The sequence below is a fragment of the Balaenoptera borealis genome (assembly GCF_965194805.1).
Source record: "Balaenoptera borealis genome assembly, chromosome: 20".
NCBI lineage: Eukaryota > Metazoa > Chordata > Mammalia > Artiodactyla > Balaenopteridae > Balaenoptera > Balaenoptera borealis.
The window spans coordinates 45,348,102-45,365,024 of NC_138879.1; the positions used below are offsets into that span (position 1 = coordinate 45,348,102).

General features: G+C 42.6%; 2 protein-coding genes across 5 annotated transcripts in view; one reads left to right on the plus strand and one right to left on the minus strand.

The window, feature by feature from the left end:
• Nucleotides 1–1,289: 1,289 nt before the first annotated feature.
• SDF2 (stromal cell derived factor 2) lies at nucleotides 1,290–9,403 on the minus strand. Of its 2 annotated transcripts, XM_082372769.1 has the most exons (4): nucleotides 9,032–9,364; nucleotides 8,587–8,747; nucleotides 5,127–5,323; nucleotides 1,290–2,211 (listed from the first exon to the last, which is right to left on the minus strand). In XM_082372769.1, exons 2-4 carry the CDS (start codon nucleotides 8,693–8,695, stop codon nucleotides 1,924–1,926), a joined length of 594 nt encoding a protein of 197 aa, XP_082228895.1. In that variant the 5' UTR covers nucleotides 8,696–8,747; nucleotides 9,032–9,364; the 3' UTR covers nucleotides 1,290–1,923. The 2 variants fall into 2 exon arrangements, with proteins under 2 accessions (XP_082228895.1, XP_082228894.1); XM_082372768.1 differs by lacking the exon at nucleotides 8,587–8,747 and having other exon boundaries at nucleotides 9,032–9,403.
• A 133-nt stretch (nucleotides 9,404–9,536) lies between these two features.
• The window catches only part of SUPT6H (SPT6 homolog, histone chaperone and transcription elongation factor), a 31,587-nt gene continuing 24,200 nt past the window's right edge, over nucleotides 9,537–16,923 (plus strand). Inside the window, exon 1 of one of the 3 annotated variants that reach the window (XM_082372682.1) lies at nucleotides 9,537–9,692. The gene's annotated coding sequence lies outside the window, so the exon portion shown is untranslated. The remainder of the gene's footprint in view (nucleotides 9,693–16,923) is intronic. The other 2 variants (XM_082372684.1, XM_082372683.1) reach the window with 2 other exon arrangements.

The window sequence follows — 16,923 nt, forward strand, 5'->3', positions numbered from 1 at the left end:
TTCCTTCCAACTCTAGTATAGTGATGTTAATACAGTACAATCTAAAAAAATTCTTTAGCTTCAGATTCTTCGACATACTTATTTCAAAATAAGTACTTCATATCCCTTTGCTCTGACATCCTCATCTCCATAAACATCCTTCAGGATTTCTCTTGGAGACGTTTTTCACTTCTTCAGATAAAGCACCATTTCAACTTTCACCTAGGTTACCCAAAGTTGCTTTTACCCCTCCAACTGGTTTCCTTCCTCATCTAATCCTCTTATTGGTCATTTCACATCTTCCCAAGGGCTCCACCACTGTTTTTTTCAAGTTCGTACTTATCTCTCGGGCGCTATAGTTCCGCCATCCACCTTGTAATCTGCAGCCTCAAGGTATGTTCTGTCTGTGAACCTTCAGAGAAGGCCCAACAACTGAGTAAAACCTCTGACCAAGCCACGAAGGGGTACTTGCAACACAACTCCCTACTCTCGTTCATGTTGTGAAAGCTGATCCCTTTACTCAGCTGTTTCTATCGCTTCCTTTCTTTCTCCCCAGACTGTTACCACCCTACTCCCAACTATCTCAATGGCATGAAATGTTGACTTTATCATTTGTCTACTTCTTTCTGGAGAGCTCTCAAGGGAGCAATGCAACTGAAGTGGAAAAAGAGGGAAGAGGGCAGAGATGGAGCTCAACTAGTTCCTGGTCTCAGCTTACTGAGACGAGCCCTTGTAAAAGAGATCAAGTCTTCTGATGTTACAGGTCACATCTGGCACAAACCTGGTACCCCCAAATGTTCAACATTAACTCCCTAAAGCAAGTAAGGAAAAAATCCAGAAGTTTCTAAAAATAAAAAGGCCCGCTAGTCACTGAAATTCCAGCAGATGGCAGACACTTCTGTTCACCACTACCATCCTTGGAGGACAGAGAAGCAAACTTCCTGGAACTTCCAAGCAGAGGAAAGGAAGAAGTGAGGTGAGTAGAGGACAAAAGCTTTCTAATCCCCTTTTCAGAGAAAGATAGCTACATTTGTCCAAAAAGTATAGTTATCTCCCAAGAACTAAACACAGTTGTACTGCAGTAAAAAGATGGATTCCTGTCTACAAATTATTTACTAGCTTTAAGAATTCAGGCGGTTACTCAACTTTTCTGTTCTGCATTGGTAAAATCGTAGTATATACCCGGTAACATATCTGTGAAGATTAAATGAGGTAATATCTATAATATGGTGCCTAGTATTTAGCAAGCAGTAAATAAATGTTGGTTCCACTTTCCACCCCTACCCTTTTTTCTCAAGTACAGTAACATATCCAAAATAAAACATTTTATTGGCTATTTATTAAGGGTCTATAGCCATAATTAGTCAAAAATCTAATAAAGATGAGGTGCTGAGGGAGAAGTGAAAGTAAAGATAGAAAAAGTGGGATGCAAGTAAGGCTTTCAAAAGGGCCCACACCAAAGGTTCCCATCATCTCAAAAGAGTGCTAGCAATGACTCTTAGGACTCAAGGATTAATCAGATTATGAAATAGCGTGCCTAATAAATGACAACACAGTGACTAACAGTGAAATTTTTTTTATCATTCTGGAGGAAGAAAGTGGGAGAAAAGTCACACACATTAATAATCCATGATGCCAAGATTCTGAGGAATAAAAATTTCCCAGCTAGGAGGGATGCCTCCCTCAGTTTTTGTTTTATTAATATGAATAAAAAGCATCTGCTCCTTCACCACCAAGTCTTGTACTCAGAAATAACTGACCCAAGTCTGGGAGAACAACCAATTCAAGTGTGAAGGGCTGAGGCTTCCAAACACAGCTACTGTTTCCTATCATGCATCTTCATCTCAGTGGTGACATGGTCACCTGTGGCAGGGATCCAAAGGGTGAAGGAGCAGCAGATGTCTATGAACACTGTGTGGTGACAGTGGCTCACAGCCTCCAGACTCATAGCTCTGTGTGGTGGCCTTCTGCCTTCAACAACTCACTGGGCTTCATGAAGATGCCTTCCATGGCTTTCCAGTAATTGTTCTGGCTTGGCTGGGCCATGCCATGCACCTCTTTTTGCCCACTGATGGGTCGACCATATTGTTCTCCTGTGACAGACAGCAGAACCTCAGTGGAAGAATGCTTGAACCGCACCTCACCATCCCTCACCCAGTAGGGCCCATTACAGAGCACTGTCCAGTCATCCAGATAATCGCCTTCACCTTCCTCACCAAAAGCACTCACTTCCTGGAAGACACAGATAGGTAGTGACATTAGTATGGCTGACACATAGACTTGAAAAGGGGAGGGAGGCAATGGGAAGAAAACTAAGACTATCCAAAAGTGATAAATAAGAGGCTTTCCAGTGTTGTTTAAAAATAAATAAAATAGAATAAAACTGTGGAAAAAAGATAAAAAGACACCAAGGACATGAAATCACTTGCCATAAGATTATGGTCCAAACGTTTACTTTGCAAATATTCCTCTATTTGCCTTATATTTTCTATTATAGTCTTAAAATACTTTACCTCTTGTTATTTGACGTTAAATATTCCTGCCTCATTCCCTTAACTAGACATTAAGTGACGTGGTGAGAAACACAAGTTGGAAAGAGGATGGGCTCTGGAAACAGGCAAACCTTGAATGTCAGCTTTGTCCCTTCCTGTGTAACTCCTTTGGGCTTTCATTTTCTCCTCTATAAAATGATGACAATAATACCTTACAAAATAATTGTGAGAATTAAATAAAATAATATTAATTGAGCAGAGTATAGCAGATTCTATCTTCCACTCGTATTCTAATCCCATTCCCCATAAGACCAAAAATTCAGAGTTTCTATCACAATTTTAAAAGTAACTGATTATTTCAGACATATATAATTTTTTTTAATTGAATTATAATTGACCTACAACACTATGTTAGTTCCAGGTGCACAACACAGTGACTCAATACATTACAAAACGTATTACAAAATGACCACTACCAGACACATACAATTTAAATATACACTAAGAGCTATAAAATTTTAGATGATAAAAATCAGTTATTTGGAAATAAAGTCTGTAAGACTAAAGGCAAAAGAAACTGCACATAATTAACAATTCTACTACTATACTTGTATACTGGAACTGAACAAGTAAGTAAATGGATGAGAGTGTTAGCAGCCTGGTGTCTCACTGTTAGAGTGGGAATTTACAAATAAGCAAAGGGAGGAGGCTAAAATGGTCTATGTGGCAATGGATTAGAATTGGAGGCATCAGTAAGAACTCATGTTTAACTTAATATAGATATAGATGGTTACATATGTGAACACTTACAATAAATATGAGTATATACACGTACATACATATATTTCTTTGCTCTGTCAGGTGAGAGGGCCTAAAAGAAACAAAATCCCCTAGCAACAAGCTCATGAAAGGCCTAGATCTTGGTTTAAGAATACCCTTTTCCAATAAAAGGAAGCAGGACTCCATAGGGAAATAGCTGATTCTAGGACTGGGGCAAGAAATATACAAGATGAGCCTGGAATATCTTTTACTGCCGGAAAGTAAGGAAGTGTTAAAACGTAGCCACACACATACACAATGATGGGAGCAGGTCAAATGGACACAGGAGACAACTGAAAGAGCTCCCAACAGCCAAAGGTGGAAAAATGTGAGCAACATAATGAAGACAGTGGTATTGGATTATAACTCAAAGTATAAAATAAATATACAGGAGTCCATACCAATGAAAATAAATGACTGAATAAATAGAGAAAAGACAAATCTTCCACGCAGAAGGATTCCAAATAAATTATGTAACTCTTCTACCCTAAAGGAAGAGGAGCATAACTCCCAACTCAAGTATGAGCTGTGCACAGTGACTTCCTTCCAAAGAGTACAGTACGTAAAGGGAAAAAGTGAAAAGAATAACTTTACAAGAGAAACCTGAAAAACACTACTTCAGCCAGGTAATCAATATCAACAATCATAAGATATTATGTACCCTTGATAGATGGGATGAAAATGGCACTTTACCTCTGTGGTCTTCCTGCCCAAAACCTTTATAAATCCAGTCTAATCATAAGAAAAAGATCAGACAAATTCCAACAGAGGATCACCCTATAATATACCTGACTAGCACTCCTCAAAACTATCAAGGTCAGGACTTCCCTGGTGGCGCAGTGGTTAGGAATCCGCCTGCCAATGCAGGGGACATGGGTTCAAGTCCTGGCCCAGGAAGATCCAACGTGCCGCGGAGCAACTAAGCTGTGCACCACAACTACTAAGCCTGCGCTCTAGAGCCTGTGAGCCACAACTACTGAGCCTGCGTGCCACAACTACTAAAGCCTATGCACCTAGCCCGTGCTCCGCAACAAGAGAAGCCACTGCAATGAGCAGCCTGCGCACCACAACGAAGAATAGCCCCCACTCGCCCAACTAGAGAAAGCATGCATGCAGCAACGAAGACCCAACGCAGCCAAAAATGAATAAATAGATAAATTTATAAAAAATAAACTATCAAGGTCAACAAAAACAAGGAGAATCTGAGAAACTGTCACAGCCAAGAGCAGTCTAAGGAGACAACTAAATGTAATGTGGATGGGATCCTGGAACAGAAAAAAGACAGTAGGTAAAAACTAAGGAAATCAGAATGAACTATAGACTTTAGTTGATAATAATGTATCAGTATTGCTTTATTAACTGTAGCAAATTTACCATACTAATGTTAAGATGTTAATAGGGAAAAATATATACAGAGGGGGAGTGGGAGGGAAGCAGTCATTAAGGGATCCACATCCTTCAAAAGTTCAAGGCTTAAAAAAAATGGCACAATACCTAATTCATTTTCCTAATGTGGTTAGTTGGCATCATAAAAAAATAATAATTTTTATCACAAGTTTGGAAAACACTGGGTTTCTTTATTGCAAGATTTATCAAGATAACTTATGATACACTAACATATACCTATTCTCTCTTTCCTCATTTCTTGATTTGATCTAAACGTAGAGTCTCCATTTTGACCAGAAACAACTTCCTTCACACTTATGAGACAGAGGCAATTCTTCAGGTCTGCACAAAAGAGAAGATCTATACCTGGAAGAGAAAGGGCTAAGAACCAAGATATCAAACAACTCAACTGAGTAATGAACAGCAATGACCCACAGGATGCCACCTCACCTGGTTTCCAGAAAGAGGTGAGGTGAAGTGGTGACTGTGGAGGTTTCGGCCAGTGTTGACATGTGTCAGCCGGATGGGCTGACCACATCTGATGGGGGTTCCCCTCTCACACACTGTGGCCGTCTTCCCCCGTATCCTCCAGTAACTATTGCTGTCATCCACAGAGGTTACACCTGTCACTGACTGCTGCCCACTACCTGCAGTCAAAAAAAAAAGAAAAAGAAAAAGAAAAAGAAAAGAGGGTGAGCTTAACCTGACCCCTCTCTTTCCTATGGCTAATAATGTGCCCTGTGTCATAAAATAGGTTTGGGGGGCTGGGAAGGAAACCCCATGCTTCATATTTTTTTCTTCTATGATATTAAAATATATATGAAAAACACTAAATGTATTTATATAGTATTAGTTATTATATGATAAACTATGTTTAAGAGTGTACCATATCAGGGCTTCTCTGGTGGCACAGTGGTTAAGAATCCAATCTGCCTGCCAGGGCAGGGGACACGGGTTTGAGCCCTGGTCCAGGAAGATCCCACATGCCATGGAGCAACTAAGCCCGTGCACCACAGCTACTGAGCCTGCGCTCTAGAGCCCGCGAGCCACAACTACTGAGCCTGCATGCCACAACTACTGAAGCCCGCGCACCTAGAGCCCGTGCTCCGCAATAAGAGAAGCCACCGCAATGAGAAACCCGAGCACCGCAACGAACAGCAGCCCCCACTCACCGCAACTAGAGAAAGCCCGCGCGCAGCAACGAAGACCCAATGCAGCCAAAAATAAATTAATTAAAAACAAAATAAAGTGAGACTGGTTTTTGCTGTCAACTTTAATCCAACAAGCCATTACAGCTCTCCAATTCCTGTAAGTGATATATCCAACATATTACAAAAGTTTTTTTTTTTTTAATTTACAATTTCAACATTTTTTTTAAAATTTTATTTATTTAGTTATTTGGCTGCATTGGGTCTTTGTTGCTGTGCACGGGCTTTCTCTAGTTGTGGCGAGCTGGGGCTACTCTTTGTTGCAGTGCGCAGGCTTCTCACTGCGGTGGCTTCTCTTGTTACGGAGCACAAGCTCTAGGTGCGCGGGCTTCAGTAGTTGTGGCACACGGGCTTAGTTGCTCCGCAGCATGTGGGATCTTCCCGGACCAGGGCTCGAACCCGTGTCCCCTGCATTGGCACGAGGATTCTTAACCACTCCACCACCAGGGAAGTCCCACAAAAGTATCCTTAAGTCATCTAAATTTGGTTCATACTACTTAAAAATGGTGCGATTTTGCAGGTTAAAAGGTACTAGGTTAAACATGTAGCTACAGGCTTGAAAAAAAGTGGAAATATACAAATAATAATTGCTAACCAGCTAATGTGTACTTGAGCAATTACTGGGTATCAGATACAAACCCAGGCTTTTTACTTGAATATTCTTAATTGATACAATCATCTACTCTCTGAGGTAGCTATTATTATTATTACCCCCATTTTACAGTGGAGTGTTAAAAAGGCTGAATAATATGCCCAAGATCACATAATCTTAAGAGACAATGCAGGGTTTGAACCTAAGTGGACCAACTCTAGAACTCACACTCTTAACCATTCTACCACCTGGCCTCCCACAAAGCTTTATTTTCTGTTAAGTTCCCCCAAATAGGCCACTCATATAAACTCAAGGGATATTCTCTTTCCTAGGCCTCATTCACTACTCAGTTCTTTGAAGGCACTCCGTATTTCCCAGACACTTTCCTCAGTCACTCTTGCCTATTGCTCCTAGCTTTCCCTTCAGTCCCCTGGCCCTGCCTGACCACAAACTTTTGATGACACTTCCCTTTTACCACTTAACATAACTGCATTGTACCAGTTATCTGGGTGAATGTTTATGACTAAACTACCAGTTTCTCTCTCTTGTTTCTTCTATTCAACTCAATGATTTTGTTATATCTTAAAAAACAAAAGGCTAACCAACCCTCCCTCCTCACTTCTGGTTACTGCCTTACAGTTCTCTTGGTCCTCACTTCCATGCCTCACTAAATCATGGTCTACACTTTCTGTCTCCTATTTTTCACTTTCTATTCAACCCTCCACTTCCTTTCCCATTCTTAAACTTTAGGATTACCCAGAGTTCCATCCCTGGCCCTTATACATTCTTAAATACTGGTTGGGGATCAAGACAAAAGCATTTACAAGTGCTTCAACAAGTTTTTCAAGTGATTCAAATTGACACCAGATTGCAAACCACAGTTCATCCTGGGCAATTTCATTTACTCTCCCCACATCTTCAACCACCACCCAGACAATGATGTTGTACTTAACTCTGTATCTCAGGCTCAGCACAGATCTCTCTTCTGAGCTCCAGACTGAACCTGGTTCTCAAATCTGGATGCCCATCAGAAGCACCTGAAGAGATTTTTAAACCTATAGATTCCTACTGGCAGCCTCTCTCCACCCACATTCTGATTCAGTAGATCCAAAATAGGAAACTAGATCAAATTAAAATATAATAAGCCTGACACATAGTAGGTATTCACTGAATGGCCGCTAGGATTATTTTACTTTATTTATTTTTGGATGCATTGGGTCTTCGTTGCTGCGCGCGGGCTTTCTCTAGTTGCAGCGAGTGGGGACTACTCTTCGTTGCGGTGTGCGGGATTCTCATTGCGGTGGCTTCTCTTGTTGCGGAGCACAGGCTCTAGGCACGCGGGCTTCAGTAGTTGTGACACATGGACTCAGCAGTAGTGGCTCACGGGCTCCAGAGCGCAGGCTCAGTAGTTGTGGCGCACGGGCTTAGTTGCTCCGCGGCATGTGGGATCTTCCCGGACCAGGGCTCGAACCTGTGTCCCCAGCATTGGCAGGCGGATTCTTAACCACTGCGCCACCAGGGAAGCCCACCGCTAGGATTATTAAGACGTCCCAACAATGACAATTCAGTTCCTCTCCTAGTCTACCTGGCCAGACAGGTTTTGGGTATCATAAACCACAGTCCAGTCTCCATCTAAGAGAACTCCTTCCTCTCTTGGCTAATAGCATCATCAGTTATCTAAGATAGAAATCTAGCAGTCATCTTAGATGTCTCTCACATCTCACTACCTGAACTTTTTTCTCTCCTTTCTGTCTGTTTTCATTTCCTTGTAACTTGCTCACTGCTGTATTTCCTGTATCTAGAACAATATTAGACACACAGTAGATTCCTTAAATCTATACTGAATGAATGAATCCACAAATAATTGCTGAATTATAAATGAACCCACAAGGTAAGCATTTTAGTTTCATACGTTAAAAAGCCCTCTAAACAGTTTCCTCTCCAATCCCAGTGAGTGCTTCAGTTCTTCTTTACAAAAAGGATAAGGTCTGAGTGAAAAGAAGCCAAAGGAAAAGAGTTGAAGAGCAAGTGTAAGATGGAAAAGAGCTAGAACAGAGGGTTATAATCAAAGAATGAGGTCTTGGAAGACTTCAGAAATAACAGCACTTACTGTAATTTTCTACATGTCTGTCTCTCCTGCACTGAGTAGTACCAGCCTGCAGTAACTGAAAGCAGACTTTGACCCTGGACAGATGTGGATCGAACCCCATCACTGTCATTCACTAGCTGCCAAGACTTGAGTATGCGATTTATTTGAGTCTGTTTCCTCACCTGTAAAATGAGGATAATAATAGTCTATGCGTCGTAGGAATGTTATAAGTTTTAAAAAGCAAATATGTAATGTGCCTGGCACGAAGCTCACCACATAGAAACTAAGATTACGATTAAGATGCTTAAAGACCACTCAACTCTCGGACTCTCCGCCTCCAGACCTCAGGAACCTCCCCCGGGCTCCCCTAACCTTCCCAGACCACACCCCTCAGAGTCTCTCTAGGCCCCGCCCCCTCCGGAGCCTACCAGGCCTTCCCAGCCCACCCGAACCCGGGTGGCCGTACCTGACCCGTAGCGCACGTCGTGTGAGTGCAGTCGCACGTTGTGGCGCGTATTGAGCAGCTTCACCACAGAACCGCATGTAACGACAGCCAGATTGGACGATCCCACAGCACTCCACAAACCCCCGAACAACAGCAGCGACACCACAGCCATCCTGTCTGTAGCACGGAACCCCTAATCTTCGAAGAAAACTCGGCCCCTCCCCGGAACCGGAAGCCGCGGGTGGAACCACAGAGAGGACGAAAAGGAGCTCTAGTCTGGTCTTTATGGTTCCTTTGGCTAGAGCGGCCTGAGGAACAGCCTAGGTCTGGTTGCTTCCGACCTCCTCATTCAACTTATTCTGTTCCGGGGGCCCTGTGACAGTTGCCTTCCTGACCTGCTTTGGCCAGCCCAGCCCAGCTACCCCCATCCCTCCCTCCCCACCCGACCCCCGCCCCCGGCGAAGCCCGTAGACCTGTCTGGGAGAAGAGAGCAAGAACTGGTCCGCCCACTCCCAGTGACAGGGGGCCGGAAGTGACGTAGTACGTTGACGCAGCAGCGGCGGCGGTGGCGGCGGAGGTACTGTGCGGTGGGTCCGTACTATCTTTTCCCAGTCTCGGTTCGAGGACTCCATTTTCCTCGGTGGGGGCTTAGCGCACCGGAGAAGCGGCGGGCCTCAGGCAGGTAAAGTTTGGACTGGAAAGCGTGTTCCTCGAATGGGTCAGGTGGGGAGCCAGGCTCCTAGGGCCTGGTCCCGTAAGGGACGAGGCACTGGGGAGCCGTATGCGGGAAGAAGGGGGCCGCCGGCCTGCCGTGCTGTATGAGAGAGAAGGAGGAAGAAAGCGGGGTAGTTGCTCGGAGTCTCAAGGCTTTTCCCAACCCTCTGCCACCCAGCACCCATGAATTGGGTGGCCTGTTGTGTCAACAGGCTTCCTGGGATGCCGTCCTTCTCTCGCAGCTTCTGAAAACTGGGCCGCGCGATAGGGTTTGGAATGGAAGGGACCTGGGGCTTCCGAGTCAGGATCAGGTGATCGAATTGTTTGTCCTGGGGATGTGAAACCTACGGAGCTTCCAGCAACTCGGCCATCAGGCTAGAGGGCGATGCCAAATTCCGTCTTTTTCCATATTGTTGAGTAATGTAATTAGAACTTTTTGTAAATGACTACATTCATCAGACGCTTACCACACACATCAGAATGGGCTATTAAGACAAAAACTTTATTTTCTTCCAGTTTCTGCCTTTCTCTCCAGGGACTCCCTTGAACCAGCTGGAGCGATTCATTTCCCGTGTTTGTTACAAGTACTGATACTTATTTTTCTTTTAGAGGAGGCCTCAGCTCTCTTAAAATACTTCACTGTAATATCAGAAGTAGCAAGGGAGTATTAAGTTACACTGCTGTTGTTAATGAACATGGAGAGTGTAAAGAATTTTGAATATGATTTCTTGGGACAAAAAAAGCTTAGTTCGATGTTTTTTAGTTTAACTGTTTATATGAAAGTTACTGATTTTTAAGTCTTATGTATTGATTACAAAAGTATGACTGCTCCCCCATCAACTGTGAATTTAGAGCCCTTTTGCATGACTTGTGTTCCTCCAGCCAGTACAAGTCTGAAACATTTGAAAGCTTATTTAGTTGGTTTGGGCGGCTACTAGATCAGATTAGCATGGTATTGCTACTCCCGAAGAGGTTTAAATCTCATCCTGGGACTAATCACATCAGGAAGTGGTGCAGTCACATCTTACAGTTGAATTTCCTTCAGAGTTTAATCCTGGGTTTTCGGCATGCTTCCTTCAGATGACCTAGTCCTGTGGCTTTAATAACCATCTGAAAGTTGGCAACTCCCGAGTTTAAATCTCTAGCCCAGCCTTCTCTCCTCTATGTTTAAGAATCACACAAAATGCCTATTTAACAGTTCCATTTGGATGTCTCTTAGACATCCCAAACCTGACATAAGAAAAAGAAAATTTTGGTTTTTCCCATCATCCCAAACCTGGTCTTCCCTACATTACTAAGTGGTACTCTCATCCACATGCTTACCAAAGCCAGACCTCTGAAAATCATCTTGGATTCTTTTTTACTATCCACCCCCCCACCCCCCCGCCAGGTCTTTCATTAAGTCCTGTCATTTCTACCTCCAAAATGTATTTCAAATCTCTCTTCTATTCTCTATCTCCACTGCTGCTACCCTGTTCCAAGCCACCAGCATCTTTTGCCCAAGCTACCACAATAGTATCTTCAGTTTTCTCTGCTTCCACCCAGAACCTCTCCCAGTCCATTTTCCACATTAGCAGGATCAGGTCAGGTCAGATCATGTCATTTTCTTTTCCAGTGGCTTTCCATGGCCTTCGCAGCCTGACTTGAGCAGGCCCCTTCTCCCTCTCGCATTCCGCTGCCTTCACCATTCTTTGGTCACACTGGCCATAGGATATTGCCTACCATATGCCAAGTTCTTGCCCACCTTTTCAGCCAGGAACCTCCTCCCCTGGCTCTGCATACCACAGCCTGCCCATTCTTGACCTCTTGGCCTAAACTAACCCTTTCAAAGGTGAGGGTGTTTACTTCCTTCCTAGCACTTACAGCAAGCTTTATTTTATTTGTTTGTGGTTTGTCTCCTGGCAAACTACAGAATACAGGTATCCTAGGGGCAGGGGGTTTGTCTTGTATGTGCCTGGCGTTTAGTAGGCACTCATTAAATAAATATTTATTTAATTAACAAGTAAATTATTAAGTCAGTTCTTGGTTTAAAACCTGTAGGGGCTTCCCAGCACCTTTCAGATAGAATCCAAAATCCTTAAGTTGTCCTATCAAGATCCTTGTGGCCTCACCTCTCACTCATCATGAACCCTCTCTCCAGTCAAACTGACCCTCACTGTTCCTGCTACAGCATATTCTGGGCCTTGCGCTGGGAGCACTTTTCTCCAACAACACCGCTTCTCGAACCATCTCCAAAGAAGCGAACTCCTCCACTTAGTTAATTCCGCCTCACTGAGGTCTTTCTTTAAAGTCACTTTCTCAAAAGCAGGTTAGAATCCTCTATTACAGGCTCCCATGGTACCTTTGCCATCAGTTTTTTTTCTTTTAACATTTATTTAATAAATTTTTTAAAATTTTATTTATTTTATTTTTGGCTGCGTTGGGACTTTGTTGCTGTGCGCGGGCTTTTCTCTAGTTGTGGCAAGCACAGGCTTCTCATTGTGGTAGCTTCTCTTGTTGCAGAGCACGGGCTCTAGGCGCGCACGGGCTCAGTAGCTGGGGCTCGGGGACTCTAGAGCACAGGCTCAGTAGTTGTGGCCCACGGGCTTAATTGCTCCATGGTATGTGGGATCTTCCTGGACCAGGGCTCGAACCCGTGTCCCCTGCATTGATTGGCAGGCAGATTCTTAACCACTGCACCAGGGAAGCCCATGCCATCAATTCTTTAAAGACCTTCTGTACTTCTAGATTAGGGGTTCCTAAACTAAGAAATTAGGCCACTCCCATTCATTTACATACTGTCTATGTCTGCTTTTGTACTACAATGGCAGATCAGCCCCTCTGTGCTAGAGCAGGAACTGTCTGCTCCCCCAGTGTGTGTTGCACAAGGCTCAGTAACTTGCAGGGATACTGAATCTGGTTACATATTTTAGTTGTTCCTGCTCCTTGTTTGCCCTTTCTTTGTCCCCCAAGGAAATATGGAAAGAAAAGAAAAGACTAATATTTTTACATTACTTATTATGTTAACCATTATTAACAATAGTGCTTTTTATGCCCAGGCATTGAAAAGATTCTTGAAAAGATTCTAATACTGTTATTTCTTATAAATACGGTATGCATGTTAAAATGGTTATAGGCAGAATTAACATTTTCTGTATTCTAACATCTTGATGTGATTAGGATTTTTCATGACAGAGTTCTGAATCCCAAATTTAAAAGAACTTGTCTTGAGTGGACTCTGAATACTTTTGTTTATTAAACTCTTAGGTTTTTGTATTCCAAGTTGGGTAGTCATTTGTGAACACCTTTGGAGAAGTCCTAGGCTCTTGCTCATCAAATGCAGAATGTCTTATAGTTTAAACTCCACACCAGACTTCTAGGGCTATTCTCCAGATCACTAGGCCCTGTCAGATCTCTAAGCCTTTGCTCATGTTGCCTTTTTCCAGACTATCTTCTTAACTCCTCTCAACTCAGGCATCACCTTTTCTGAGGCATTCTCTGACCTCTGTCTTAATATTGCTTTCATAGTTCTCATATATAACTACCATAAAACATTTATTGTGCTCTGTCATAACTTTATTTATTTATTTATTTATTTATTTATTTATTTATTCATGGCTGTGTTGGGTCTTCGTTGCAGCACGCAGGCTTTCTCTAGTTGCGGCGAGCAGGGGCTGCTCTTCGTTGTGGTGTGCGGGCTTCTCATTGCGGTGGCTTGTCTTGTTGCAGAGCACCAGCTCTAGGTGTGCGGGCTTCAGTAGTTGTGGCGCACGGGCTCAGTAGTTGTGGCTCGCAGGCTCTAGAGCACAGCCTCAGTAGTTGTGGCACACGGGCTTAGTTGCTCCGCGGCATGTGGGATCTTTCCGGACCAGGGCTCGAACCTGTGTCCCCTGCATTGGCAGGTGGATTCTTAACCACTGCACCACCAGGGAAGCCCCTGTCATAACTTTATTTACAAGTTTTTTGTGAGATGAATATGAACACTAGGGTCAAAAGCATGTTTTACTTATTTTTATATACCCAAGTCCCAGCACAGAGCTTTACCCTAAAAAAACAAAATTGTAAACGTTAATTGAAGCTGCCAGTGGGGGGAATTAACAGACATCTCTTTTTGCTCTGGTCTCCTTTTAATTGCCTCCTACATCATCTTGTTCAAAGGGAGGGACTGTGGAGGGCCTCCCCTGTGGCAATCTGATCCCAGCTCCGTTCCTCTTCCAGAGAATGTCATGGTAACCGCCAGCCTGTCCCTTTGAGCCACATCTTGTACTGCAGCTGTGCTTCCGCCTGGAGAAACCTTCTCCTTTCACCACCCGACTCCCCTTCTGGATCTATTTCAGTAGCAAATTTAACTTACAATCTGAATATGGGGAAAATTCAAGAGCATAAGTCCTAAGTACAAAATCCAAATGACATCAGACTCAGATATCATATATTAATGATAATCACATACTAATAAATAGTGTTTTTGTTCTGGAATAGTTGCTGTTTGCCAACCTCAGCCTGCAGTGCTGCTGCAGCACCCTCTGCACACCTAGCTCCCCCAAATTGCAGCAAATCAGGATTGCGTCTGGCACAAGCTATTTTAACTAGAAGTCTTGGCAGTGAGTTAGATCGGAGGCATTCCCCGGCTATAGCACAGCATGTACTTCATTGCTAACCTAGGGAATGGGAGGAAAGCTGCATGCAGCACAGAGCACCAGCTGCCCGCAAAACAGAATAAAGCTGTGCTTTCATCAGGTAGGCTGTCTGTTTCTCTCTGCTAAGTAGGCTGTAGGGCATCTGGTCTGGAGGAGCTGGCATTTAGTGTGAAGATGTTGAGGCCTTACAAGACTGAATTTGTGGGTCTGATAGGCTAATTAAAGCAAGCTATCTGTGGGGGCTGCTGTACCCAAATCTATTTTTAATGACTCAGTTCAGGGCTGAAAGAGAGCAGTATTAAAATTAGAGCACCACATTTAATCGGCAGAATTTTTAGATACTCACTTTTGGCTGTACTCAGGCTGAATGACCTTAAGGATACAGATCTTGGCGGGGAAAGGGCATCAGTCTAATCCAAGGCTTCCTGTATCACCACCCTGTGGGACCTATACAATGGTGTAGTATAGTGGCTCTCAAACTTTTTGATCTCAGGACCCCTTTATACTCTTAAAGATAATTTAAGATTCCAAAGACATTTTGTTAATGTGAGTTATATCTATTGATGTTTATGAGATTTATACATATAGATGTTAACCAGATTAGAAATTAAAATTAATTTCTAAACTAAATTAATAATGACTAAATAAATAGATGAATGTTAATTCATTTTAACATAATAATAAGCCTGTTTGCAATATACAAGTATATCAAATCAACACATTATAGACCTTAACCTTACACAATGTTATATGCCAATTACAGTTGACCCTTGGATAACACAGGGTTGATGTGCTGACCCACCTCTCTTCCCCTCACAATCTGCATACGGTTATCTCTGCCTCAAAAACAAAGGAATTGATGAATGACTCACCCAAGGGCAGGAAGCTGAAACAGTTTGGATAGAATCAAAACTCAAACCCTGATTCTTTTGATTCCACATATTGTGATCTCTAATCAAACACAAACGGTTTCCCACATTTAAATTAAAGATCTGTAAAATGAAAATACAGATACTACTATATTTGCTGGGTAAAAAATCCACATATAAGTGGACCCACACAGTTTAAACCCATGTTGTTCAGGGGTCAATTGTACATGAATAAAGCTGAGAAAAAAAGTAAGCCCACTACATTTTAGCATAAATAACACGTTTTATGAAAAACAAGTATAATCTTCAAAACAAAAAACGTAGTAAGAAGAGTGACGTTGTTTGGGGTTTTTTTTGGTTTTTGGTTTTTTTTGGTTTTGGGGGTTTTTTTGGTTTGTTTTGGGGTTTGGGTTTTTGGAGGGGGGTTTGTTTTGGTTTTGGGTTTGGGTTTTTTTGTTTTGTTTTGTTTTTGGCAAATCCTTTTAATGTCTGCCTTAACAGAGGAATGCTGGATTCTCCTACCTGCTTCTGCATTCAGTCTGTTGTGATACTACATGTCGTATAACCTCTGGAAAACTCCATTGTACACTCATGAGAGAAAGGAGGGGGTGATCCCTGGACCACACTTTGAGAACTACTGATGTGATAGAAACAACTGTTTCTGTGGAGTCAGACAGACCTTAACTCAGATCTCACCTCTTGCAGTTGACAGTTGTGTTGCCTTGAACAAGTGACTTCATCTCTGAGTCTATTTCCTCCTTTGCTGAATGGAGAGAGAAGTGTGCTGTAACTCCTAGGACATTGTAGGGGTTAATAGGTGATTTATTAAGTGTCTGGAACTTGGTAGGTGTGCAACAAATATTCCTCAGTGCACATTTTTTTTAATTGCTTAAAGTACCCAGGAAAGGCCTATATTAGTTTTGGTTCAGTTTTGTGGGTTTGTTCATTTTCCAATTTTCTTCCTGTGTCTGCTCTACATAATATGTCAAAATACATAAAATTATTCTAAGGTCCTTATTTGGCCCTCTACTAGACATCAACTCCTTGAGAACATACAGTCCTGTTTCTCTTCAAATCCCCAGCTCCTAGCAGAATGTTTGTACTTGGTAGGCATTCAGTACAGTTTGAAAAGAATGGCATCTGAAACCTCAGCCTAAAATTGAACATAAGACCATAGCATTGACCCTCCCTTTCCACCAGAACTTAGTACCTTCAGTTTTATTTCCCTGAGCTCAGTTAATCTTAATTGGTTATGGTATCAGTTGATATCAGTAAGGGTAATTTTCAGGAGAATTAGAGCCACAGAACTTAAGCCTCCTTCTAGAGCTTAGACCACTTGAGGTAGCCATTAGCCACCCTCCTCTCTCTCCAGTTCCACTGCCATCTTTAACTGGGAAGACATGAAACAATAAGTAATCTATTTAACAGATACTTAGTAGTTTCTATTTTGTATAGAGCACCTAGTGGGAAACAGCTTATCTGGTACAGAATAAAGTACCACGTAATGCCTCTTATATTGCCGTTTATGTTTTCATGGTTTTTATTAGCCCTTCAATTGGATATCATCTTTGACTTCCGGAAGCTTATAGTCTAAGTGGAGAAAATGGACCTATGCAGTGGACCGTAATTCAGGACAGGGTGAGGAGTGGTGCTGAGTTGATCAGCAGCCAGCTTCAGGATTCCAGAATGGAATCTTGATGCTATGATTTGTGTG